The sequence below is a fragment of the Gymnoscopelus microlampas genome (genome assembly GCF_963454915.1).
Source record: "Gymnoscopelus microlampas genome assembly, chromosome: 6".
In the NCBI taxonomy this organism is placed as follows: domain Eukaryota; kingdom Metazoa; phylum Chordata; class Actinopteri; order Myctophiformes; family Myctophidae; genus Gymnoscopelus; species Gymnoscopelus microlampas.
In genome coordinates this window covers 15,119,297-15,147,120 of record NC_139943.1, presented here as the reverse complement: position 1 = coordinate 15,147,120, position 27,824 = coordinate 15,119,297, and the positions used below count along the sequence as shown (strand labels likewise).

General features: G+C 42.3%; 2 protein-coding genes across 4 annotated transcripts; both read left to right on the top strand.

The window, feature by feature from the left end:
• Positions 1–2: 2 nt before the first annotated feature.
• Positions 3–17,272, top strand: glsl (glutaminase like). 3 transcript variants are annotated; one of them, XR_014600969.1, is made up of 22 exons: positions 3–180; positions 1,249–1,349; positions 4,409–4,458; positions 5,254–5,356; positions 5,434–5,578; positions 5,890–5,956; positions 6,286–6,398; positions 6,507–6,636; positions 6,738–6,802; positions 7,863–8,026; positions 8,476–8,534; positions 8,708–8,746; positions 9,252–9,310; positions 9,613–9,679; positions 10,579–10,629; positions 11,658–11,834; positions 14,019–14,150; positions 14,557–14,649; positions 14,944–15,005; positions 15,555–15,695; positions 15,921–16,186; positions 16,417–17,272. XR_014600969.1 is itself a non-coding variant. In XM_084060069.1 (21 exons), exons 1-21 carry the CDS (start codon positions 134–136, stop codon positions 16,015–16,017), a joined length of 1,947 nt encoding a protein of 648 aa, XP_083916195.1. In that variant the 5' UTR covers positions 3–133; the 3' UTR covers positions 16,018–17,272. The 3 variants fall into 3 exon arrangements, 2 of the variants coding, with proteins under 2 accessions (XP_083916195.1, XP_083916194.1); XM_084060069.1 differs by having other exon boundaries at positions 5,449–5,578; positions 15,921–17,272; XM_084060068.1 differs by having other exon boundaries at positions 15,921–17,272.
• A 672-nt stretch (positions 17,273–17,944) lies between these two features.
• sh3gl3b (SH3-domain GRB2-like 3b) lies at positions 17,945–26,900 on the top strand. Its single transcript, XM_084059443.1, has 9 exons — positions 17,945–18,114; positions 20,372–20,440; positions 20,851–20,923; positions 21,248–21,391; positions 21,715–21,848; positions 22,481–22,669; positions 23,254–23,357; positions 24,659–24,783; positions 25,885–26,900. Exons 1-9 carry the CDS (start codon positions 18,070–18,072, stop codon positions 26,091–26,093), a joined length of 1,092 nt encoding a protein of 363 aa, XP_083915569.1. The 5' UTR covers positions 17,945–18,069; the 3' UTR covers positions 26,094–26,900.
• The last annotated feature ends 924 nt before the right edge of the window (positions 26,901–27,824 follow it).

Below are 27,824 nucleotides of genomic sequence, written 5' to 3'. Positions count from 1 at the left end.
CATGCACACACACACACACACGCACACACGCACACACGCACACACACACAACCCCACAGTAAGACACTTCACAGAGGACATCAACAGACATACAGTGGTGTTAGTTGGAGTAAAACTGCCTTATAATACTTCAATGGAAAATTCACCCGCTCAAGATGCAGAAGACAACTCTTATCTCTGGTAATTATGATTGTTTACTAAGATGTTGTGATGTCAACAGAACAGTTTTATCAAATTTAGTTCACGTGTTTTCTTGCCCTCATGCTGTCTTCACTAAAAGTTCTACATTCAGAAGCAAAGTAGGAACATTTTGTCCATATAAAGTGGCTGTTTTAGACATTCTTGTTGGGTTTGTATTGTAAAAGGCATGCAGGCTGAGACGTGGCACTGTTAGGCATGACACTCAGAGGACCTCAAGGAAGCCAGACAATCCAGGGGACCTCTCAGTGAATCCAGCCAGTCACCAGGTGTTAATGCAGATGTCAGACAGAACTGTTCCCGGCACTAAGTGGCTGTTTAGTGGTTTTGTATTGTTTAGTCCAGTGGTTCCAAAACGTTTTGGCTCGAGACCCAAAAGAGACATTTCACTATACTTTTAAGAAGTAGTGAAAATAGCCACACACAGCACGTTGTGATCTGCTATTTTTTCTTTTACATTTATGGATTTTTTTTTTTTAAATGAAATTATTTTGAAATATGTATATAATTTATATATATTTTATGCACATTTTAGATTTTTTGAAATTGTTTTATTTATTTTTATGTAGGAAACGAAAAAAAGGGATATTTTACCTGTGACCCATAAAAATGGATTGGCAACCCACAAATGGGTCCAGACCTACAGTTTGGAAAACCCTGGTTTAGTTAAATCAATAAAGGATCATATCATCTGTGGAAAGAAAATTCTCTGTTTGTTTGTCTATACAAGCAAATAAAGTACAAATCATATATATCTTTTTTTTAAATCAATAAAGGATCACAGTCCTTGGAACAGCTAGAGCAGCTGCAACTATTATTATCAAGAATCAAGGGGGTTTTATTTGTCACTTACTTACTTATACAAGTACAAGCAAGCTGCAAAAGGCTGTTGGGACCTGTTCCGCAGAACTGTGCTAACATAGCAATACAACAACAAGGTAATAGTAATGGGTCCAATTGATTCCATCTGTTCACTCTCAAGAGTTAAACTCAGGATTTTGCTGTGTAGTGGAGTAGATGCTATCCTATTACTAATCAGATGTGATGTAGTTTTCAGAGAACGCCATCTCTGCGTCGTAAATGGAGGAAGCGATATGGAGGTCTGGATGGAAACAAACTGCTGGAACCCAGCAGAGATGATGACCACAGAGGTACCACTCACACTGTGCCAATGTGTCTGTGCATGTGCATGCATGGGTGCATGTGGTTTTGTGTGGAACTTGTTTGTTTGTGTTGATATGTCTGTTTATCTGTGTGTGTGTGTGTGTGTGTGTGTGTGTGTGTGTGTGTGTGTGTGTGTGTGTGTGTGTGTGTGTGTGTGTGTGTGTGCGTGCGTGCGTGCGTGCGTGCGTGTGAGAGAGAGAGAAGGTGAGAGAGAGGGAGAGAGAGAGAGAGAGAGGGAGAGAGAAGGACAGGGAAGGAGAGGAGGGAGAGATAGCGAGAGACAGACAGAGAGGCAGAGAGACACCCAGTGTTTAGTGGTGGACGAGGTATGTTGTGCAGGGAGGAGTGTGTGTAGGAGGCTAGGAGCTAAACAAAGCTACAGGCCACTTGGAAAGTCTCAACCCCTGCCTTGCTTATTCTCAGGGACCTGGACCAGAAACCCTGAGCTGCAGTGATGCGCCGTCAGTTGTTTGAATGACTGAATGGATTTAACATTGTTGTCTTTAACTACACAACTACCTCCCTGACAGTTAAACGTTTTACACCGTGGCTCTATAGGAGGCAGAGTTGTCTTGAAGAGGGTCTGTTTGTCTGAAGCTAATCTCGCACCGATTTGACTCCGCTCCAAATGTGTTGTGCACACTGCCAGAAGGCAGTTCTTATACTTAAATATTTAACTCAATTTTATAATGGAAGTAAATTATGGTGATCTGATCTGCTGAGCCATAAGTATGTGATAAATGGCTGATTTCACAGCCAGGTCACACGAAGTCCGAGATCCACATTGAAGCCGTTTCCATGTGGATTCCAGGATCACATTTCTTTACTATGTAAATTATTCTTTCTAAGATATTGTTTTGGGTTTTTCTGCCTTTATTGTGGATAGTACAGTACTGTAGATAGGACAGGAAACAGGGAGACAGGGAGTGACACGCAGCAAAGGCTGTTGGGCACGGGAATTGAACCTGCAACTCACTGTCAGGCTTCATTTGAGCCTATATGAGATATGCGCCTTAACCGCTAGGCCATCAGCACCCCTGTAAACTGTAAACTATTCTGTCTTTGCTATGGCTTAATTAAAACAGACAACACAGACAAACACCACAACACATACAGCATTGACAACATAGCAGTCACATATTTACAATGTAGGCATTTAGCAAACGCTTATGCAAAGCAACTTACAAGTGTGAGATCAAAGTAAATGGCATGAACCCTAATTAACAAATGACAGGGTAAATGGCCACATAAGTAGAATGCAAAGAAAACAGTTTAACGCTTCAAAGAAAGTGGGATACCAGGAAAACATTAAACCTAGCATTTGTTTATACCATTATGTTATCAAAATAGCATTCTTAGCATTTGTGGTCAAGCGAAAAAAAAGAAAACAAAGGGAAAACAAAAGGCTACCAAGTGCACAACTAACCAACATATATCTGCATAGTGTAAAAAATAAAATAAAAAAGACGACAAGAAGGGATGCAAGGAAAGAGCATTGCTACGGGTCTTGAGTTTCAGAATGCAGTGGAAAATAAGTGGAAAATAGTCTGCCGTCCTGACTGCATATTCCAGTTCATATTAACAACATATGCAATACCCGTTGCCCCTGCTGTCAGAGTGCCCCGTTGTACCCTGTCTGTCTGTCTGTCTGTCTGCCTGCCTGTCTGTCTGTCTGTCTGTCTGTTGTCTGTCTGTCTGTCTGTCTGTCTGTCTGTCTGTCTGTCTGTCTGTCAGAAAGACAGTCTGTCTTTCTGTCGCTTTTATGTCCATATATGGAGACCTCTATCTGTCTGTCTGCCTCTGTACCTTTTATGCCCATATATAGAGATCCCTGATGTCATCATTATATGTCCAATAAGGGCCCATTTATGGGCATATCAGCGGTTCTGGACAACCGGATATCCATATGTGCCTATACATGGGTGTAGTGGTCCGTCCGACTCGATGCTGGCCACCGCACTCTCTTGGGTCCTCTGTGTGCCGAGTTTGAAGTCGGTCAGTCGGACGCTTCTCAAGATACGTGAACTAAAGTTGTATAGACAGACAGACAGAGAAATCTTGCATCTAAGATAACATCTCCAGCACATATTCCATTTCATATTGTACCGTACATAACAGCCTCCAGACATGTGTGACAGCATAGTTACCAAAATATGCAACATAACTCTATAAAGGGCATTGGCATAGGGTCAATCTAACTTGCCTGGCCACAGAGAATGCATGCTATACTGCTGTGTGTTTGTGGTGTTATAATGAGCTGTAATGATATAATGAGTGGCTGCAGACATCTCCTGCTGAGATGGAGCGTTTGCTGGCTTCCTGTGGCTGCAGCTGGAAACTGTGGGCTGACTGGCCGGTTCATTGATTGGCTTACTGACTGTCTGTCTGTCTGTCTGTCTGTCTGTCTGTCTGTCTGTCTGTCTGTCTGTCTGTCTGTCTGTCTGACTGTCTGTCTGACGGGCAGTGATGGCTGATGGCTGATGGCTTCTGTCTGGTCAATGAGGTTATGAATGTTCTGTGAATAGAGAGAAGCAAGAGGGTGTGTATTGTGTATCTATCCGATCCTGTGTGTTGGTGAGATGGTTTTAATAACCACTTTCAACCTGGCCTATTCCTATTTTAGGCATGTGAAACATTTCTACAATTGCAAAAATATGCAGATCTACAAGCTCTCAACTCATATCATTGGCTATTTTTGCACTATTTATCATGCAACTGGGTATATATTGTAGGGCTCAAGTTGTGTTACATCCAAGTTGTGTTTATCCAGGTAAAGTTGACTGATATGAGTGTGAGTACAGAAGCTGTCTCGCTTTCTCACAGTTACACACATTCTGCTCGGAGCTGCCCAATACAACCACAGTCTTCTACTTTTAGAGGTTAAGTGCCTTGCTGAAGGACTATTTAGCTGGTGATCTAATTTACCTGCCTGTGTGTCTGTCTATCTGTCTGTCTGTCTGTCTGTCTGTCTGTCTGTCTGTCTGTCTGTCTGTCTGTCTGTCTGTCTGTCTGTCTGTCTGTCTGTCTGTCTGTCTGTCTGTAACAGAGAATGGGTTGACGACAGAACCACGCCAGGAGAGGAACACACGGGGCCAGGTAGACCTGCATTGGCTTGTCCACACACACACACACACACACACACACACACACACACACACACACACACACACACACACACACACACACACACACACACACACACACACACACACACACACACACACACACACACACACACACACACCTGGTGTGCTCTTCATCCGCTGTGGATCAAAGAGGGAAACCTGTCGTCGTATATCTCCTGACGAGGAGAGACGAGGGAGGACAGACAGACAGGAGGTCCAGAGAGTCATGTTACTCTTTGATGTGAACAACCAACCATTTTAATCCTGATCAGACAAACAGTGTCTAGGCCTAGGGCATTGGTTTCCAAACTTTTATCCTTCGAGGCATGTCAGACCACGCCCCCCCTTCGCTGCATGAGCACACACGTGTTTCTCAGACTTGTTTAAATGTGTTGGTTGTTAGCTACATTAAAGTTACAGGATAACAGACACTGTATGACGAGTTGATCTAGTTAGTACCACATCGAGAATCAGATAGAGACATTGGCGTTATGATTTTGTGCAACGTGTTTAAATTCTCAGAACAACAATGATCAGATCCAGAGACATACACAAACAATACAAGATGTCTGTCTGTCTGTCTGTCTGTCTGCCTGTCTGTCTGTCTGTCTGTCTGTCTGTCTGTCTGTCTGTCTGTCTGTCTGTCTGTCTGTCTGTCTGTCTGTCTGTCTGTCTGTCTGTCACTCACTCACTCACTCACTCACTCACTCACTCAACTCACTCACTCACTCACTCACTATATGTTTTGATGTTTGTGGTTACCAAGGATACGGCTCCAGTAGGTGCTGTTCCCCGTCCAACACCTAGAGCCCATCAGCAAAGCCCACCCCCCCAGAGACCTGTCAGCCTCGGGGGTCCTGGACCTACAGGTATTCTCAAACAGGCTGCTACAAAATACACACACATGCACGTTTGTGCATGACATGTAATACCATCTCAATGGTAGCCATCCCTGTGTTAGTAGGTAATGGGGCTCTGAAGCCGCCCCTGCCACAGTCGGATCCGGATCGATCCAGCACCTCCACCCCCCAGACATGGACCCAACTGAATAGAACCACTGAGACCCAGCCTGGTCTGACCAAGCGACGAGCGTAGGTCCACTGACCTTTTACTACAACATACTACAGTTAACTACAACTTATTACAGCGTACTCCGGTTTACTACGACTTAACACACCTTAGTTCAACTTACTACTCCCTGTGGCAGTCTTAACATTATTAATCAACACTGTGTGTGTGTGTGTGTGTGTGTGTGTGTGTGTGTGTGTGTGTGTGTGTGTGTGTGTGTGTGTGCGTGCGTGCGTGCGTGCGTGCGTGCGCATGCGTGTGTGTGCATGTGTGTGTGTGTGTGTGTGTGCGTGCGTGCGCGCGCGCGCGTGCGTGTGTCTGTGTGTGTATCTAGGGCAGCTGACATGCTGTTTGACAGCTTTGCTTCAGATGGCAGACTGAACACCAACCAGTTCTTTGAGGTATTTCATCTTTTTATTCATTTTAGAATTTTATGAATTTAAAACAATTTTATGAATTTAAGAGAACATTGTTCATGTAGTCCCTTCCATGCAATACTTCCTATGTCTCCGTTCTACACTGTCTCCCTCTCAGCTTATCCTACTGTCTATCTCTCCTACACTGTCTCCCTTTTTGATTGAATGAATGAATACTTTGCTCAGAAATGTAAACATCACAAGGTACAGTAAGACATTAAAGCTTTCCTACTGTCTGTCTCTCCTAAAATGTCTCCCTCTCAGCTTTGCTACACACTTTCTCTAAATTACGTGTGTGTTTGTTTGTGTGTCAGGCTGTGTGGAGTTCAGGAATACAGAGATCCGATCCACGGATCAGAGACTGTTTTGTTCACATGAGGAAGTTGCAGGACAGCGCTGGAACAGTGGACCGTTCCACCTTCCTCAGGTCAGAATTCACAACAACAACAACAGCAAATCAATGTCTTATTTATTCATTCATTTATTCACCAAAACACGTTGCCTTACAGTACAGTTGTGGGTTTGTATGTTGTAGGTGTGTGACTGGGTTCGTGTCCCTCATCCTGAAGGCTCTGCAGGGACGTTTTGTCATTCCAGATTTCTCCACCTTCAGCGAGGAGACACAGAAACTGTTCACTAAATGTAAACAGTTGTCGACTGTTCAGGTGAGTCCACGCATCAGCTGTCCATACAGTACATAATATACTTTGTGGTAAATGGCCGTTCATTGACTGGCCGGTTTCTCTGTATGCGTTTGTCCCAACAGGACAAGGAGCAGGGTGGAGAGGACAGCAGGTGGGCTGTCTCCATCTGCACTGTGGACGGACAGAGGTAACAACTATAAACCATCTTACACAATTAATTCGAGTTCATGAGATTCAATGTGCATGTGGTGTGTGTGTGTGTGTGTGTGTGTGTGTGTGTGTGTGTGTGTGTGTGTGTGTGTGTGTGTGTGTGTGTGTGTGTGTGTGTGTGTGTGTGTGTGTGTGTGTGTGTGTGTGTGTGTCTGTCTGTCTGTCTGTCTGTCTGTCTGTCTGTCTGTCTGTCTGTCTGTCTGTCTGTCTGTCTGTCTGTCTGTCTGTCTGTCTGTCTGTCTGTCTGTCTGTCTGTCTGTCTGTCTGTCTGTCTGTCTGTCTGTCTGTCTGTCTGTCTGTAGACTGAAAGAACGAGCCCAATCGATGGTCTTGAAGGGCGGAGCCAAACCCAGGCGCTGGATTCCAGCGCCTGGGTTTGGAGCACTCTGATTGGTTAGGAGATAACAAGGTCCTAAGACCAGCGTTCCTGCAAGGTTCTCCCAGGCTTTTTTTCTTTTGAAACAAAAAAAAAGGCATGGGTTTCCGAGGCTAGTCTGTCTGTTACTCTGTCTGTTACTCTGTCTGTCTTTCAGTCTGTTACTCTGTGTCTGTCTGTGTTTCTCTGTGTATATGACTGTTACTCTTTGTGTTTGTGTCTTTCTGTCTGTAAGTGTGTCAGTCTGTGTTTCTCTGTGTCAGGCAAATGGGTTACATGGAAGTATGTTGATTAGGTCTAATACGTCCTCCGTAAAGAGCTGGCTGAATAGCAGCTGGACCTAACTATAACTATTAATTAGTTGACCTGTAGCAGCGGTTCCATATACCAGCACTGTTTATCTTATTTATTTAGTTGTCGTGTATGGATGTATGTATTATTGTTTTTATTTGTCTGTATGTCTTTGCTATCCCCCTCCCAATACGTGGCAATCAGTTTACACACATGTACACTCAAAGGACCACTTTTGACAGATATGTGAAAATATACTGTATGTTTCATGTATATTACTATGTGTGTGTGCGTGTGCGTGTGCGTGTGCGTGTGCGTGTGCGTGTGCGTGTGCGTGTGCATGTGCGTGTGCGTGTGCGTGTGTGTCCAGGCTGTCTCTAGGTGACTGTTCAGGGTCGGTGGTCCTGGGTGAGGCATCCTGGCCTCTATTGTATGGTCTCTCTGTAGACCAGCTGGGACCAGAATACATCCACAGATATGTGGGACTGGAGGAGTACTCTAAATACACCTCACCTTTCACCCTGACCAGCACAGGTACGCACACACACACAAACACGCATCTACCAAAACCACTCTCATGTGGTTATGTTTGGCAGAATTATTAGTTGTTGCTTGTGAGAGGCAATAGAAATAAGTCTATGGACTTTTTTTTGTGTTTATCCTCGATCTGCTGAGAAGGTTTTTGCTTATCAAATAAACTAAAGTCTAACCCTAACCCTTAACCCTTAACAACTAAAGCCCTATATATACTTTGTCATAAGACAAATAGCGATATAATAGCTGATTTACGAGCTCATAAATGTTTCACATTGAAAAAGTGTGAAACATTTTGAAACTTTTTAAAAATCTGCCCAAAGTAGAGACACCAGGGCCCCCCTTTAAACACACACACATCCACAATCTCATCTCAGAAATAATAGATTGATGGCGACACAACCATAAATATTCTATTTTATTCTACTCTGATATATTTTATGTTTCAGGTGTTCCTCACAGTCCTCTCATTGAAACTGGAGCCATTGTTACAACATCTTTATTACAGGTAATAAACTCACCTAAACACACCTACCATAGTACCTGCTCGTAACCTACCAAACCTACCATAACCTATACTGTTCTAACCCACCCAATGTCTTTACTACAGGCAACTAACTCACCTTAACACAAACATTCATCCATCTTTTTCCTGATACTGTGATGTAATTCCCTCCCTAGATGTCAGGGAGTACAGAAGAAGAGGAGAAATATGAGTCAGTAAGTCAATAGACAGGAAGAAAACCTTCTCTTTTTTTTCTAAGTGTTTAAAATGTCTTTTGTAAGTTTTTCTTTTTTTCATCTTCTCCCCAATTAAGTACTTTAGTCAATTCCCCACATTTATGAAGTCCCTGATTGTCACTGCAATCAAGGTGTAGAGTAGACAACCACGTCTCCTTCCATACACATGGAGTAGGCAGCTGCTTCCTTTCCACCGGTAGGATGAAACGCGTGCGGAAGAACTTGCTATCCCTCCTAGATCCACTCCCTGCTGAACAGACCAACCTGTAGAAATTGCTAGTGTAAAGACATCCCCTGCTGGCCTCCCACCGACAAACATGGCTAACCCGGAGGCACCGTAGAGGAATCGAACCCCACTCCCCGCACTAGTAGTGGGCAGGAATTACACCCCTGCACCACTCAGTAGAGAAAACGTTAACTGTTCAAATGCAAAGAAGAAAACACCAAGGAAAGTGGAATCACAGCCATTATGTTTGGGTTTCAGGTACTGAACATGATCCGAAGACTCTGTAATAAAGAACACGCCAACTTAAACTGTAGCAGGTATCACTGTCACACAAATACACCTGAACTAGAATCCGTTTATTGGCTGAGAACATTCACAGATAAAACAAATTGGTCTTGGTAGTTTGCTGTCTGTGTTCACACACAGTAACCAGAATGGAATTGGAATGAAAATCAAGAACATAATAGCGATAATAATAATAATGATGTAATATAGTGAGTAAAATTAAATTAGTTATTTACTGACATACATATATGAATATTACATTACAGAACACAAGTTGTATAGGCTAGTAGCGTATTTATTGGTACTGTAACTGACCTGTTTCATGTGACGTCAGTTACCAGGTTAACAAGAAGGACAGCGTCAGACTCCACGCACTGTCCTTCTACCTCCAGGAGAAGCAGGTAAACTTGGTTCCCTGGACTCCGCTTTGTCACCAAGCTGGTTTGTTATAACCTGGCTTGAGTCAAACTAACTGCCTATTTCATTGTATCTGATAATGTCCCATCTGTTACTGGTTAAGTGTAGACCCACATCGTCACCTTGCTAAACTAATGGCCTAAGTCATTTTTTGAGGAAAATTTTATTTTTGCCTAAGTCAGCTCCTAATGACACTGGCCACCTCTGGTAAAATCGCCCATCTCCTATTTGAAAAGGATCATGCTGTTCACTCCCCATGGTTTTGTGACTTAGGCCAAATTATTTACTGATTTAGGCCATTTAAAAAAAATGAAATTGGCCTAAGTCAGATTTAATCCTATTTAAACCTCTTATGTTACATAACTGACAGACAGTGTTATTTCTATTTAAATAGTCATAACATTTTGGGTGAAAGGATTAAGAAATATCATATAGTTTTGTTTTGGATCAGTTTTTTTATTTTTTCCTGAAAAACTTTTTAAAAAATGACATAGGCCATTAGTTTAGCAAGGCAACGACATGTACCTTTAAAATGTACTTACTACTGTCTAAATTCTCTCCCTTTCTCTGCTCTGTCTCTTCCCTCTCAGCTTTCCTACTGTCTGTCTCTCCTAGACATGTCTCCCTCTCAGCTTTCCTACTGCCTGTGTCTCCTATATACCATCTTCCTCTCAGCTTCCCTACTGTCTGTCTCTCCTATGCTGTCCCCCTCTCTGTTTCCCTACTGTCTTCTCTTCTACATTTGACTCTCTCTCAGCTTTCCTACTGTCTCTCTCCTTCGTTGTCTCCCTCTCATCTGTAGGCTACCACCGACTGTGTAAATAATAAAAAGCAAACATTTAAGTGCAGAAAGTGTGAAATCTGTCCACATCCTGTCTTGTAGTGTTTCCCAGAGGCTGCTGACATCAACGCAACGCTGGACCTGCTTCTGCAGGTATCATCCACTATGTTTAAATCTCTACTGTCTTTCTTTTGTCTCTACAGTTCTCTTATTTCTGTGCATCTACTGTCCTCTACTGACTTTACTGTCTCTCTACTATGTCGCTACTGACTTCTTCTGTTCTCTATAGCTCCAACTATACTGTTACATGATGAATAGAAATAGTATAGAAATAAATATATGAACTGGGGTTTCTACTGGAAGAACTGTGTGTATGTTTTGTTTTGGAATGGTTCAAACTGCATCTAATGCAGTGGTTCCCATAATGTTTTCGTTGGAGCCCCCCTCCCCCCTCATTTTACATCTGACACAACCTGACACCGCCCAGTGCGCCCACAACACATAAACACACACACGTATGCTTACACAAACAGACACAGTTTTGCGTTTTTCAAAAACACAAACATGTTAACCACTTAAGCCCTGATAGTACTCGTACGACAAATAACGAAAATAGCTTTTTTTTTGCTATTTTGAAACTTTTAGAAAAATCTTGACAAATATAACTATACTTGACTATATTTAACAACATAATGACCCAAAAATTACCTCAAGTTTTGTGCAACATTTATAAAATGTTGTACTACCGCCAAACAAACAAGTCCTCACTGTGATTTTTGGCCCCCCACAAGGGGCCCCGGAACATAGGTTGGGAACCACTGATCTAATGCAGTTGAGGGGTTCCAGGGGATCCCCAGCAAAAGTAGTTAACATAGCATCACAATCATTTTAACCACTTTATCCATTTATATGTTGACTATTCCGAAATAGCAGATCTATACTCACTTCGTTCCGCGCTGCGAACTGTTTTGCTATTTTTGAAAATTTTTGGAGAAAATATTGAAAATGTTTGTGAAATCTTGAATAATCTTTACTTAAAAATCAACAACACACATATTCTCATTTGGGGGTCCCTGACTCCCTGGCACAAAAACCTTTCAGATGGGGGTCAGAAAAAAAACTTTGAGAACCTATGATCTAAAGTGTGACTGACTCTCTGCCGTGTGTCAACTGTCCTCCAGTGTGCCTCCACAGAGGTGACCTGTGAATCAGGAGCAGCCCTGGCTGCATCGTTGGCTAATGGGGGCCTCTGCCCTCTGTCAGGGGACCAGGTGCTGTCACCGGGGGCAACGAGGAGCATGCTGTCCATGATGCAGGTGGCAGGAATGAAGGATTACTCCAGGACGTTCCACTATAAGGTTAGACTGCTGAGTGGGTGTGCGTGTGCGTGTGCGTGTGCGTGTGCGTGTGCGTGTGCGTGTGCGTGTGCGTGTGCGGCCGTGCGCGCGCGTGTGTGTGTGCACGTGCCATACATCAATACATGCTTGTCTGTTCACAGCTTAGGCCATATATCCTATTATAATTCTAGTAAGCTCACGGTGGTAGGGTGGACTCTTGATCAAACTGCGCATGCGTCGTTGTGTGCCAGGTTTCGCGAGAGAAACAAGCAGCGAGGTCTATGAAAACGAGGCCAAACCAAACGAACCCTATAACACCAACATTGGCCCTAAAGCGCTTACAATCGGCGGACATGGCAACACCGACGCCGACGCTACACCATAGACCCCGCCCACTCTCTGCTGTGGAAACTAAACACTCCAGATTTGTTTCCCCACACACGATGCACATTAGCTCCATAAAGAACGGTTCTATGTCGTTCTCTTCCAGGATCGGGCGAACGTCCGCCAAGGCTCCGCTGTTTACCCTTTTGTATACATCGTATCCCAAAACTAATGGTAGATTCTAAACCGCACGGATGTTTAAGGTTTTGAAAATAGCTCATCTACAAGCTCACAACGCCTCGCGATGCGTTGTGAAAATAGGGAGATGGAGAGAGAGAGAGAGGGACGGAGAGAATACTCAAATACCTTGAGTAAAAACACTTCACAGTACTGAAAATGAGTACAAATACTTAAAAGTACTGAAAATGAGTAAAAATACTTCAAAGTTGAAAAACAAAGTACAAATACTTAAAGATTGATAAAAACACTAAAAATACCTAAAAGTTGAGAACAGTAAAAATACTTAAAAATAGGGGGGCGCCACGACGGGGCGCGCGCGGGGGAGAAACCGCGCGACAGGACGTGCATTAACCCCAACTTTGCAAATACTTTCGCCTGCGCCCTTCACCGGGTATGGTCTAGTTGTATATAAACATTGACTTTTCAAATCAATCTATCGTGTAAAATGCGTTAAAGTGCAACCATACGCAACCTAACTTTAACAAAAATATATTTTGTTGCGTTGGATTACCTAACCCAGTCAAGTTTCAAGTCTGAAGTTGATTTTCTACTGTTCTGAAATGAACTGAATGCAATGGCTTCTTCGAAAATCAAACAAACCGGGGCACTTGGGTAGCTCAGAGACTAGGGGTTCAAGTTCAGTTTAGCAGGCCGTCCAATGAACACAATTTGTCTGTGTTTATAAATGGGAAGCTGGGAGGGGAGGGCATTTCTGTCACTGCACTAGTGACTCCTACAGGCTGGTCAGGGCGCATGCTCAGTGGGGAGCTGAACTGGGATGAATGGCCTGTTCCTCCACAAGAGCAGGCTATGTCCTCCCGGTGAAACTCCTCACTGCCAGGTGAAGAGAAGCAGAAGCAGCTGCCACCTGGCGACGTTGTGTGTATACAGTAGGTGGCACATATACAGTACGTACACCCTCCCTGATGAACTGGGGTCAGCAGCAGCAACGGACTACAATACAAGGAAGATCGAGAATTGGCTGATTGAGGGAAGAGGCTAGATCAAACAAACCACGGTTTGGAAAATGATCAGCGGGAATGTCAAGAATACCATGAGTCATACTCAATGGGCTAAACTTGCCAGACCACCAGTATGATCCTTTAACTGTTCTATGTTGGAACAGCCAAAGCAAATCCCTTGTGCATACAAGCTTTCCAACTCAAATGAATTTCTGTTCTGTTTCCTGGAGCCCAAATAAAAGAAGGCCTTGTTGATCAGTTGTGAGCTTAGCTAAACAACAATATACATGATCCAGTACTCTATAAGATAAAATATACGTTGTGAGAAATGATCTTTTGCGCTTCTCTTCATGACCAATAACCATTGTTTACTCCAGCATAGTACAAATATAACGCTAAACTGCTTGATGATAACCAATAATATAATATTAACCAACAAATAGGCAACCGGATGGGTCTAACAAGGGTTTGGCTTGTTTTCTCCTATAGCATCATGAGAACGGTGGAACCATCTATACCTGGGGTTCCCAAACATTTTCAGGTCGACCCCCCCCTGCCGTCCCCGGGACCCAATCTTACAAAAATACATTATGAATTAATCACTTAAGCCCTATTTAAAATATAGTAAAAATAGTCAATCTACAATCTCACAACGCATTGTGTGTTGGTTCTCCTCCAGACATCTGTCCCAGCGGTATCCAGTCAGCATGGGGTCCTGTTGGCCGTTGTTCCTGGGGTCCTGGGTCTGTTTTGTTCCTCTCCCCAGCTCGATGCTCACAAAAACCCCTGGAGGGCTGTCCACTTCTGTCAGGTAGCCATCACATCACCACAGACAGACAGTAAAATGTTTTGTTTCTGGTCCGGGTTCACCCAGGTCTGTAACTCTGAGAGTGTACAAATGTAATGTTACAGACCCGTAAGGGTCGATTTAGACCCCCTTGGTGGTCCCCGCCCGGACCCGACATTGAGAACAACTGGTTTATATTAGATAGTTTTGGGTGTTAGAAGTGAACCACAAATGGTGATCTCTCATGATCGCTGTTTCTGCTTCATACCTTTGTATTGAAGCACGGTTGGTACAGTTACTGGGGAAACTTAAAGATATATAACTTAAAGATCCCTGGAATATGCTTTAATTTGACTCATGGAATTGTAGAGTATGTGTACATGTGTAAATCCATCTGGAGCTACATGTTGTCCTGTGTTGTTTCCTATAGGAGCTGGTGTCCACATTTCAACTGCATTGCTTTGATATCAGGACTCCATTCAGACAACTACTGGCCTACAGACAGTGGAAGACTGAATCTGAGGTCTGGACACACAATATCAACTGACTGGCTTACAGACTAATTCTATCCTGTACAGGTGTTACCAGTGCTATTAATGACTAATGTTCAATGTTGTGGTCAGAGTCAGGGTGCTGCTATTGTGCATGCTGGCTCAAGGCCTTGCTACACTAAATGGAACAAAGCCTTAATTTGTATCATTGGTAACACTTGCACAGGATGTAATATTAATAATTACCATACTATTTATTTCAATATGGCTGCTGTAAAAAACATTATGCTGGATTTGTATAATGTCCTCTGTCCTCTGTTTTCCAGGGTTACCAGATAATGAATATTCTATTGGCTGCCTTTAGAGGAGATCTGCAGTCCCTACGCAGGTAAAGTATAATGATAACCATAATAAAAATAATCATCTTCATCATCATCATCATCATCATCATTACCACCAACACCACCACTGAATCATAGAGGATGGTTCCACTAGTTTTAGATTTATTTGAACCACTTAAGACCTATTCAAACATTTTCAAAAATATATTGCGACATGTACCCAAAGTAGGGATGCCAGGTTGAAAGTGGCTGTGTTTCAGATAAATTGAGCTCATAATGCTTTACAAAGACAAACAGCAGCAACTGTCTGTATGACAGAGTTGACAGTGTTGTGGGTGGGGCACAATCATGCCATTTTACTTGACGATTGCTTGCCACAAAATGCGTTGTGAGCTTGTAGATCTGCTATTTCTGCTATTTTTTAAAATGTATGAATATTTTTCAACAGATGAATTCATACAGCAGAGGAATGGCGATTATGCGAAATAATTTTGATGATCTATAATTGCGATCAGGCGATTATGTAATAATCGTGACTTAGTTGTGTGTACAGATTAAAGGCAGCTTGTCTTCATCTCTCTCTTGTTTGCATGCAGGTACTTCCTGTCTGGAGGGGAAGTGAATGCGGTGGACTACGACGGCAGGTCAGCTCTCCACGTGGCCGCCGCCCAAGGTCATACAGAGGTCATCAGCTTTCTGGTGGAGAACACTGGAGCTAACCACGCCCTGAAAGACAGGTCAGCCCTCACAGGACAACAGATCATGTTATAAATCAGTGATTCTCAACCTTTTCAATCTCAAGAACTCTCAGTTTAAAATCTCTACCGTGTGAAATCCTCAGTGTTTATTCAAGTCTGCAGAGAGTACAAATGGAACCTGACGTTGAGAAACAGTGTTCTAAATGATTATGCCATTTTATTTCCAAACTAACTTTCATTGGGTGTGTTTGTTTTATGGTTCAGGTGGGGCAACAGTCCTCTGCAGGAGGCGCGGAGACACAACAAGACAACAGCGGCTGGGCTCCTCCTCAAATACCAGGAGAAGCAGGAGGCTGAATGACAGCATGCACCTCCTCCACCTAGCTCTGTAGAGACATACACCCCCCTACTCCAACATTCACCTCCTACTCCACCTCTCTGGAGAAACATATACAGTACCTCCATCTCCACCTGTCTGCTTCACTGAAAAGAGCACATTTCTTTTCAACACTATTGTATTTTCATCCTCAGTACGGGGCTCATCAAAGGCACCACTCTCTTCACACAGGGTGTGATTTTTATATTTCTATGAGTGATATAAGACCTGAGGCCGATTCTACGAATGTCTTCTAAATCCTAGAGTTGCTTTATCAGTGGTGCTCAAAATCTTTTCATGTCAAAGACCCTCAAAATTATATGTATTTGGCCGCGGACCCCCATCTCAAAATATTTGGTTCCAGGGACCCCCAGAAGCAAAGAGGGAAAGAGCAAATCTTCATGATTTTTCAAAAATAGCAGTTCTACAAGCTCATATAACCAAAGTATAATATAACGCTTAAAGTGGTTAAAATCTAAAATGACACAGATGCTTTCCCGGTTTTAATGGATTAAGTAAAAGGTATGGTGCATTTATACAGCACCTTTATCCAAAGCGCTTTACAATATGCATCACATTCACCCATTGTTATGATTACATGATTATATGACTGACATTTATCTGCTTGACCCAGTAAATACATGTGTTGAATCACTCTCATCTGCGTAAGCACAAACTGATACACTTGATGCCATGGCCATCAGCTTTATCAGATAGACTGACATCTGTGCACATTCTGCACAATGATACCAGATGCATGTTATGTTCCCACTCATTCTGTTCTTACCATGTCTCATATCTCATGGTCACATGCCATGTGTGTGTCTCTATGTGTGTAAGTATAAACTTTAGAACTTGTTGGGTCGAGAGCAGTTAGGGGTTTAGTGTCTTGATGAAGTATACTTCGACCCTAAGCCCTGAGCAGCCAGGGATTTCACCTGAGAACTTTACATTCTGTGGTGACTTTCTCTCATTACTTCCCATTGTGTATCAAGTGTGTGACAAAAATAAATCATGCAATTAATGCTATACAATACTTTTGGTGGGATGGACACATTTGAGGTAATTTTTCAAGACAGTTACAGTACAGTTATAGAAATTCAGTGTTATTATGGGATGTTGGTGTCTGTAGGGCTGTTTGTTGCAGTTATGCAGCACGTGCAGCATATAAGGTCAACACTTTAATGAGGCTGCTGCTTCAACCAATGATGTTTGAGCATCTCAAGTGGAGGCAAGAGATGCTCAAAGCATAGGCTCAAAAAGGGAAGATTTGAGATCCCATAGCCAGAAGCAATGCTCGTGCTATGATTGGCTAATTGGTCAAACTATTTATCTTAAGCATACAGTATGTATTGTACGGTATATCCAGTGGTGGAAAAAGTACACAAATTCTTAACTTAATTAAAAGTATCAATACTGCAATGTAGAAATACTCTAAGTAAAAGTAAAAGTCCGGAATTCAAAAATTACTTGAGTAAAAGTACAAAGGTATTGGTATCAAAATGTATATGGGGCTGAATGTGGTTAATGTATGTTTTGTTTTGTAATAATCAAAATCTACAAAAATCCAGTAAAGCAAAAATACCTAAAAAAAACTGTCCTTAAGTACAGTACTTGAGTAACTTGAGTACTTAGTTACTTTACACCACAGGGTATATCTATAAGTTTGCAGGTTTGCACCATAGCCTGATGCCTTCAAGTTCTCACACAACTGTCCTGTATTAAAAATAAGACCTCACCTCTGTCTTCTTAGTTGCCATCTCCATAACAACCAACCAGCCAATCAACTCGCCTCCATCCTTCTAGGCGATGGGATCTATAAACGCTTTTACCAGGCTCAAACCTCATTGGTTGATGGCAGGTCCAGCTGATTTAGTGCACTTGATTCATTGCGACAGACAGAGGAGGAGATCAGATGGATGGATAGGTGGATGGATTCCAGGGATCGATGGAGACACACACTAACCGTGGGATCAGTTAGTGTCCGATAATAACTGTCTGTCATTTGTTTATGTGTCGTTGTCGCTGCTGTCAACGATGTCTGTGTCTGGGATGAGGAAACAGTTCCACAAAGCAAGTCAGGTAACACAGCATTTGGTGACCCATCGAGCAGTGTTTGTTTGTTGCAGTGGTGGAAAAAGTACTCACGTTTCTTACTTAAGTAAAAGTTTCAATACTGCGATGTAGAAATACTAAGTAAAAGTCCAGAATTAAAAATGTACTTGAGTAAAAGTGCAAAAGTATTGGCTTCAAAATGTACTTAAAGTACCAAAAGTAAAAGTACTCGTTATGCAGAATGTCCCATTTCACAAGTTTTCCAATGTGTAAAATGTATAAAAATCTTTTGAAAATAGCAGATCTACAAGCTCACAATGCCTCACAAGTGTAGTGGAGAAGAAGTAAAGTATTGAAAATTGGAAATACTCAAGTAAAGTAAAAATACCTCAAAATTGTACTCAAGTACAGTACTAAAGTAAATGTATTTAGTTACTTTACACCACTGGTATGATGGCCATTGTGTGATGGCCAAAGTTATGATAATGACATTTTCCAGTTTAGGTGACTTAGGTCAGGATCAAAAACGTGTAAAAGTTGTATTTTTGTTTTGTATCACATTTTCTCAGCATTAATTTGATGCCAGTTTACCTGAGATTATTGTAAACATGTCGACAGTATGCCATGTTATACAATGAAGTCCCATTTCTTATCACTGTTTTTGTCATACAGAGAAACTAAAGAAAGAGGGTGGGAGTGTGGGACTATGTTCTTTGGGGGGGGGGGACTTCACTTCCTTTCCTGGTACCCCGCCCTGTAAGGCGCTGTCATCACAGTAGTGCTGAATAGACTGAGCTATTAATACTTTTAACCCTGGCATGTCATTATTATAGGCACAAATAAACTATAGAAGTGCTCTCCTTGGATTGCAGATCTCACCAGGCCTGCTCGCCTATACCCAGGGCTGTGTCAGTCTTGAGGGGTGTAGTGCAGGCATCAGGACACAGAAAGCTGTTTATATAATAAGAAATAATAAGAAAAACAATAATAATAATGATAATAACAATAATTCTAGGGCGGGATGATGGATCTACGGGGTGGGCCACTATAAAAGGGTTTAAAATAACTTAGGAGCGGTTTTGAGGTAATAATTAATTAATAATACAATACAATGAAGTAAAAGAGAGAATTCAAACATGGGTCAGACTGCTATAAAAAGGCTTAGAGAGGTGAGACACACCAGACCTCTGGAGTCACAGAAATTCATAGGTTACCACAATGGATGTAACACAGGGTGGACTGAGGTGGTGTGTTGTTTTCTTTGTCAGCCTGGCAGAGAGCCAGGTGGTTGGTAGATAGAGGACGTTTGGTCATTGTCCCCAGGCCAAATTGGGACCCAGTTAGAAGGTTAGACAGTTAGAAGAGATGGAGGTCATTTGATGGAGTTAGTTTGTTTTGGTTTAGTTTTTTCTTAGCGCGTAATGACAAGGACAGGTCAGTCAGTCTGTCTGTCTGTCAGTCAGTCAGTCAGTCAAGCTAGAAGTTGGAAAAAGAGGCCAGTCTCATTTCCGTGTAATTTCAGTTTTTGATGGGAAACTTTGTTTTTTATTATTGACTGTTTAATTTGAACAAATAAAAATGAAGTGAAAGGATTTTAGAGAAGGGTTAGGAGGCTTATGATATTAGTGACAGAGAGAGTCGCTGTTTTGAAAAAGTAGTTACCAAATTAAAACATTGTATTATATACACGTACTACAGTGAAGAGGACTTTATATTATATGAAATGTATTGGAATTCAAATCTAAACAGAGCACAATGTGCCATACAAGCAAACTAACAACCATGACATCATCGTTCAGATGGCTGAGCTGTTTGTTACATGTCTTTAATCCTCTCATTAACTCTTTCAGCCAGAGAGCAGGAGGATTCTGGGTAAAATATTATTTTTCTGGACTCAGCTGTCTCTAACTGTATCTGTTTCTGTCTCAAGTCTGAATTGTACGTAGTTGCACGCTGGTGTTGTGCACCAAAAATAGCCGATCTACAAGCTCACACACAGCACAACGCGCAAGTAACACTTGGTGCACAACTAAGTATAAATCGGTCATTAATGTCCTCTCTGTCTCTTGAACCCATTTCTGTTGGTTGATGATAGTTTTCCTGATCTAGGATCTGATCATTATTTTACAGTTGGACAGTTCACTTGGATTAGACTGTTGAGTGATTAAATTACTACAATATAATGCAAAGTCTCTCTCTCTTTCTCTTTCTCTTTCTCTTTCTCTTTCTCTTTCTCTTTCTCTTTCTCTTTCTCTCTCTTTCTCCTTCCCTCCCTATCTCTCAGCTATTAAATGAGAGGTTGATCGGAGCAGAGGGAACTAAACTAGATGAAGACTTCATCACAATGGAGAAGGTAACACACTGCTGTCACTAAACACACTTTATGGGACATCAGATAAGTTTATGTAATTGTCTCTCCTGTCAGTCATCACACACATTGGAGTTCAAAGTAACCTGCAGTACAACTCCCTTAGTAATGTTGGGGTTCGGTGTCTTGCTTAACAACTTGTTACTAGTTCAGCCTCTCTACCTGCACAGGGAGCGTGGACGTTTTGGGAACTAGAACGTCCTGGCTTTGTGTGAAAGTGTCCTTTAGCAACACACTGAACTCCTAACTGTTCACGATGAGGGTATACCACCGGTGTGTGAATGGTTGAATGTAATGCACATTGTAAAGGACTTTAGATAAATGTGTTAGAAATGCAGACCATTTACAAACATTCTTTCTCTCTCTCTTCTCTCAATCATTGTTATGACCCCCAGAAGGTAGCTGTGATCCAGAGGCTGGTTCTAGAGTTGATGTCCAGAACTACAGATTACCTTCAGCCAAACCCAGGTGCTTTCTCACATACTGTACTGTCTATACATTATCAATACTATACTGTACTGCATCTATATACTACATCTATAATACACTGCATAACATTTTTACTACAGAGTTTGAACCTTGGTCATGTGTATACTCTATCAATGCTATACTGTACTACAACAATACTACATCTATAATACACTATATTACAGTGCAGTACTAAGCTGTATTGCATTTTTATTCCACTTTGCCGTAATGGCTGTCAGTTTTAGTAGTACTGTTTACTGTTTGTAAATGAACTATGAATGCAGCTTATAATTATTTCTCTCTCTCTGCCGGTCCCGTCCCCAGCCTACAGGGCCAAACTGAGCATGCTCGCCACCTTGTCCAGGATGGGTGGGCAGGAAAAGTCTGGGGGGTATCCACAGCCAGAGGGCATGCTGGGAGATTGTATGGTATACTACAGCAAGCAGCTTGGACCAAGCTCTGCTTTTGGTATGTTTATTAACCTCATTGGTTATTGATCTAAGAAAGATGACTGAACATCATACATACATTCATTCATTCATTCACCTCTCTATCTCTCACCCTGTCCATATGTCTCTCATTCTGTCTCTCTAACTCGCACCCTGTTCATCTGTCTCTCACTCAGTTTATCTCTCACTGTGTCTGTCTGTCTGTCTGTCTGTCTGTATGGCTATGTCTGTGATTTCCAATCTCTCCATCTGTCTTGCTTTTGCTGTCTGTCCACCTGAGTATTTGTTTACCAGTTTATGTATCTGCCTGTCTGTCTGTCACGTGCGTGCGTGTGTGTGTAGGTGGGGCGCTGTCAGAAGTGGGCGTGGCTCTGAAGCAGATGTCGTGTTTCAGGGAAGGTCTGGACATCTGTGTCAAACAAAACTTCATCGACCCGCTGCACTGTCTCCATGACAACGAGCTTCGGGAGATAGGGGTGAGCGTTTGACTCCCAAAATCACATCAGCTCAGCACTAACCAATGTCCGCCATAGTAATTCAGTATATACAGGCTCTACAGACTGTCTTTCATAACAGTCATGACAGTCTGTAACAGATTCTGCCATACTGTTGTATAAACTGGCACTGAAACTGCAGAAGCTGTATCACTACACAGAAGACTGCTACAGGGGAGAGCAGATATGAGTCTCTCAAGCCACAATCTTCAACCGATATAGAGAGTCTGTTATTCCGCCCGGGGAAAAAATTAGGACAGGAAGCTGTCATCTGCTCTTCAGACTGGAAGGGTATTTGACCATTCAAGGCGGTGTTCACGAAAATGTATATATGTACGTAATGTATATGTTTTCCATTTCCATTTCTGCTAAGCAGCTAGCTAAGCTTCGACTCATTTGGTTTCCAGTAGGAGTTGGAAGTTTAGAAGTGGGGAAATGATGAGACATCTGCTTTATTTTTGATTCATTCTCAGAGTGTCCATAGTACAGACTGGTAGGCGTAAGCATTCGAAAGTTGTGGGAGCCAACACGTCTGTCATGAGAAACTAAGCAGATATGGATTGTGTCATGATTGTTTGGTGTGTCTCTGAACTGTGTCGTGATTGGTTGTTCAGTACCACCTGAGGAAGTTGGAGGGACGCCGCCTGGACGTCGACTACCGCATAAGGAGAAGGAGGAGAGAGGAGCAGGATGAAGTAGAGAGGAGGAGAAAAAGAGAGGAGGAGGATAAAGTGGCCTGGGAGAAGTTCACCGCCTCCAAGGACCTGGCTGAGAGGAGCATGTTCACTCTGCTCCAAAATGATGTGAGTTCAAACGTGACACCATGTACTGCACTTGTTTTTAACGTCGGGTTCGGGGACCCTTGCTGGTCTTTAAATGCTCAACCTTTTTGCAATTTCAAGGACCCCCAGTTTGATAGGCATTAGTCCACCGAACTATGTCTAATCATGTGCATTAGATGATGTCAAAAGACGCATTGTTTCACGTTATTGGGCATAGGGAATTTATGCCATATGACACAAATGTATATGATATCCTCACATCAGAACAATGGGATTTATGTTAAAAATCGGTGAAGTTTCCCTGTAATAATATTATTAGTAGTAATAATAGTAACATAGCAGTAATAGTAGCCGTAGTAGTAATAGTAGTATTACTAGGAGTAGCGGTAGTACAAGTTGTAGTACAACTTCCAGATCTGTCCTTGTTCAATACAAATGCCACAGAGAAGTGTGTGTGTGTGTGTGTGTGTGTGTGTGTGTGTGTGTGTGTGTGTGTGTGTGTGTGTGTGTGTGTGTGTGTGTGTGTGTGTGTGTGTGTGTGTGTGTGTGTGTGTGTGTGTGTGTGTGTGTGTGTGTGTGTGTGTGTGTGTGTGTGTGCGATCCAGGTACAACAGGTCACTCAGCTCTCTGCTCTGATTGGTTCCTTTCTGGAGTTTCACCGTCATTCTCTGCAGATTCTAGCAGAGCTACAGTGCCGCCTACAGACCAGGTTCAGACACACACTCTAATACACTGTAATACACCCAATAAGAACTATAACAACAAAGGCAGCACTAACACTATATGATTTATTGTAGCAATATACTCAAGCTAAAGGCCAGGTCCAAATGCTTATACAACATGATATCATACCTACATCATAACATATATTTGTATGATATATAATGGGGGTCCTAGAAGGATAGAAAACCAGCAGTATTATGGGACCTAGTAGGATAGAAAACCAGCAGTACTAGAGGTCCTGGTAGGATATAAAACCAGTGGTATTAGGGGTGCTAGTATGATAGAATTCCTGCAGTATAAGTCCTGGTAGGATGGAAAACCAATAGTAGTAAAAATGGTAAATGGTGCATTTATGTAGTGCTTTTCTCCAAAGCGCTTTACAGTGTGTATTATATTCACCCACACACCGATGCCAGAGGAAATCAAAACCATGCAAGGCACTAACCCGCTCATCGGGAGCAGCTTTGGGTTCAGTGTCTTGCTCAAGGATACTAACCCATGGCTAGGGGGAGCCGGGGATTGAGCTACTCCTGAGCCACTGCCGCCCCTGCAGAATACCAGCAGTACTTCTGGTAGGATAGAAAACCAGCAGTACTAGGGCTGGTAGGAGAGTAACTCTTGTAACTTCAAAAGGAATGCCGAGCACTCATCTCAAACAACTTCCCTTCATACCGTGTGCACGGTTCAGAGAGAATTTCACAAAAACAAACTAAAACGACTGACTTCAAGTCCTTTTTAGGATATTTTATCACCAGGCACGGGCAGCATGGCAACGGACAGGTTTTGCGACATACTGTAGCCAGCCTTCCTCAGTGTAAGGAAGGCTCACGCTGAAATCTTTTATTGTTTCGTATGCGCTTGCAGCACTTGTGGCGATACACTGCAACAATGACATCACTCAATCATTCGATCAATCGATCAACCAATCAGTCCCTCAAAACCTTTATTTGTAAAGTGATTGTTTAGTTAAAACCCACTTAAACCATACAGTATTGTACTTGGTTGACCAGGGTCCTCCAAGGGTCTGTATTAGCCACCCTCCCTCCCCTTTTTCCCTCTACACCAAATCGCCACCAATAATAACAGATATATAAGCTCACAGCGCGGCATGAAGCTTGTATATCTGCTATTTTTGAAAATCTTTGAATAAAAAATTGAATAATTTTGATTTTGAATTACGAAAAAGGTTTGAGAACTACTGATTTAGAAGGCATTTGTAGAATCGGCCTCAGGTCTTAATGGGTTAAAGAGACAGTTGCTGAACAGTCTGTGTCTGTGTGTCTGCAGGCTGACTATCGCCAGTAACCAACCCCGCAGACAATTCCAGTCCAAAAGAGCTCAGTCCACTACAGAGCCCACAACCGAGAACCCAGTCTACCAAGAGCTGTCAATCAAAACGCACACATCACCAGGTGAATGAGTGACATATTAATATCTGTGTATCATTATCTCTATTCTCACCTCATTGTCTGTCTGTCAGTTCGTCTGTTTGTCTGTTAGCAAAATAACATGACAACAGATGCCTGGATTTTCATGAAACTTTTTGGGAGTAATCAGTAGGCTGTCCTTTTGTGTCAAAAAGGTCAAAGGGCAAGGTTATAATCACGGTCGAGGTCTATTGGTTAGAAAAATAACATCATGATGAAGGAATGGATGGATTTTTATGAAACTTAGTGGTTATGCCTAGAAGAGACGATTACGGTAACTTAACTCCCGCCAGTGCCGGTTTAGACTCCACAGGGGCCCTACGCAGGATACGGGACACATGCGCGCGGTAACTTTATCCCACGGATAAAGTTACTTTTTTTGGTACTTTATTTCGGTTTTAGTGTGCTGCGCAGCCTGCGCTGATGTGAACGCAGTAATGCACGTTATTTTCTGCTGAAGGGAGGGGGCGGAGAGGGGGCCCCTTTGATCGGCGGGTAGGCGGGGCCCTACGCAACCTGCGTAGTGTGCGTATAGGGTGGACCGGCTCTGACTCCCGCTCAACTTTCCTAATATCTGTCTCTTCTACACTATCTTCCTCTTTTCAGCTTTCCTACTGTCTGTCTCTCATACCCTGTCTGCCTCTCAGCTTTCCTACTGTCTGTCTCTCCTACATTGTCTGCCTTGTAGCATTCCTACTGTCTATCTCTCCTACACTGTTTCCCTCTCAGCTTTCCTACTGTCTCAATAAAGACATTTGAAAGAAGTCCTCATGAAGTTAGTGAGTCATTTTCTCAAGATATGGAGTTATACAAATGTATAATAATATGATGTTTGAGGACGTTTCATACGTTGAACATATAGCTAACAACACAATAGGAATCTGCTGCTAATGTCAGGCTGAAATGGTGTTTGGTTGTTCTGAGAGACTGAGACAGAGAGGCTTTGCCTGGTGGACATTTTTCATTCTCTCTCCTGTCTGTCTTTCTGTCTGTCTGTCTGTCTGTCTGTCTGTCTGTCTGTCTCTCTCCGCTGTGTGTTTCTGTGTATGTCTCTCCACTGTCTGTCTCTGTGTTTGTCTCATCCAGAGGAGAGCGAAGTGATATTTGACCAGCCTTGTTGCCGGGCGCTCTACTCCTTCCAGCCATTCAGCGAGCGCGAGCTGGGCTTTAAGACGGGTGACATCATCATCCTGACCAATAAGATTGATTCTAACTGGTATGAGGGTATGCTGGGCGGCCAGTCAGGCTACCTCCCGGTCAGCTATGTAGACGTCCTGGTCCCTCTTCCATTATAGTGACAACTGTACAACTTCTCGTCACCAAGCTATCCCACCGTTGGCAACCATGATAGATTCTTATTTTTATTTAAAGTCATACTGTGTAACATTAATTTTAGTGGCCTTTTTGGTGACGCCTCTTGTAGCTCCATTGTTATTCCATCGTTTGTCTATATGGAAGTACCTCAAAGGAATGCTGTAGGGTCCTAGCGCCCAAGGATATTTTTGAATGCAACAAGAAGTTGTCAGAAACTGTAGTTTTTCACTGTAAAATACATAAATAAATACATTTCCGGTGCCTATGTAATTTTGCAGCGAGTCTCTGCCCAGACACTTAGTGTTTAATTATGTTTAAACAAGTTGTCAAAAACACATTTATGTGGGTTATTGTGTAAAATATAACAGTGTAAGATTATATCAAAAATAACTTGTTTCATTGAAAAAGTTACACAATATGATTTTAATTATTGATTGTCGTTGACATTATCTGATGAGTTGTGATCAGATGTCTAAGCCATATCCAAGAAGAAATATTTCAGGGGTACCTGTTACCACATTGATGACTGTTTAGTTCTGTTGTTTAGTTCCCATTGAGATGGAATCCTCAGTTCTTGTCTGTATCGCTTGTTGCCATGATGTTTCTGCGTAGCGATCTCAGGCAATATGCAAAATGTCTGCTTTTTAAAGTAATTGTTGTGCATTGATAAGCCTGACCCTTTAAACTGCTGAGTTTGATCAATAAAACAGCGTACAAAATATGTATAGATTTATATCATATTGCACTTTAGTCAGCTTGTCTGTTATGCTGTATAATTGTTATGTTTGTGTGTTTGTATTTAAAGGGACATTTCATCCTCTCATCTTTCTGTCTCAGCGATCAGTAGAATGATTCTCTAGGAGAATTTCACTACAGTTCATCACATAGACTAGACCGTTGTAGGCCTACAGATAAATACTGAACCTTTGTAGTAGGCCTATACATAGACTACACTTTTTAGTAGGCAAAGAGTAGACTGTTGTATGTATACAGCAGGGCTACATGTAGACTAGACTGTTGTAAGCCTGTTAACACACATTGCTGCTGTCACAAATGGCTTTGTACCAACAGTTTCGCTGCTGCTGTAAAATTAAATAAACGTTTTCAGATGAACAGACTGCACAGAGAGAGAAATCATAACTTATGGAGACTGATAAGGGTTGTGTGTGTGTGTGTGTGTGTGTGTGTTTGTGTGTGTGTGTGTGTGTGTGTGTGTGTGTGTGTGTGTGTGTGTGTGTGTGTGTGTGTGTGTGTGTGTGTGTGTGTGTGTGTGTGTGTGTGTGTGTGTGTGTGTGTGTGTGTGTGGGAGAGAGTTTTGATTTTGTTTATTCAGTTCTGTTCAATTCAGTTTCTGAAGTGGCTACAGTACAGTCACAATTTAGGCATGGCAAGCAGTGTGGTGGTGTGTGGAAATAAAGACTAGGCCTACTTTGAACTAAGGACCTTGGTTGTTGTCTGTCCTACCACTGAGTCACAATTCATTTTATTTTTTATTTATTTTTAATAACGGAAGCTTAGTTATTGCTAATAGGAAGCTAATTGGAGATCACTGGGAGTGGGACCCATGGCCCAGAGTGACTTTGGGTTAGTTTAGTCTCTCCCTGGATATCAAGGGAAACAACTATAAAAGCTATAATATACTGTAGGCCTACTTTTATGAAAACAATATTTGACTACAGTTAGTACTTGTCAGTTACACGATATAGTTAGGC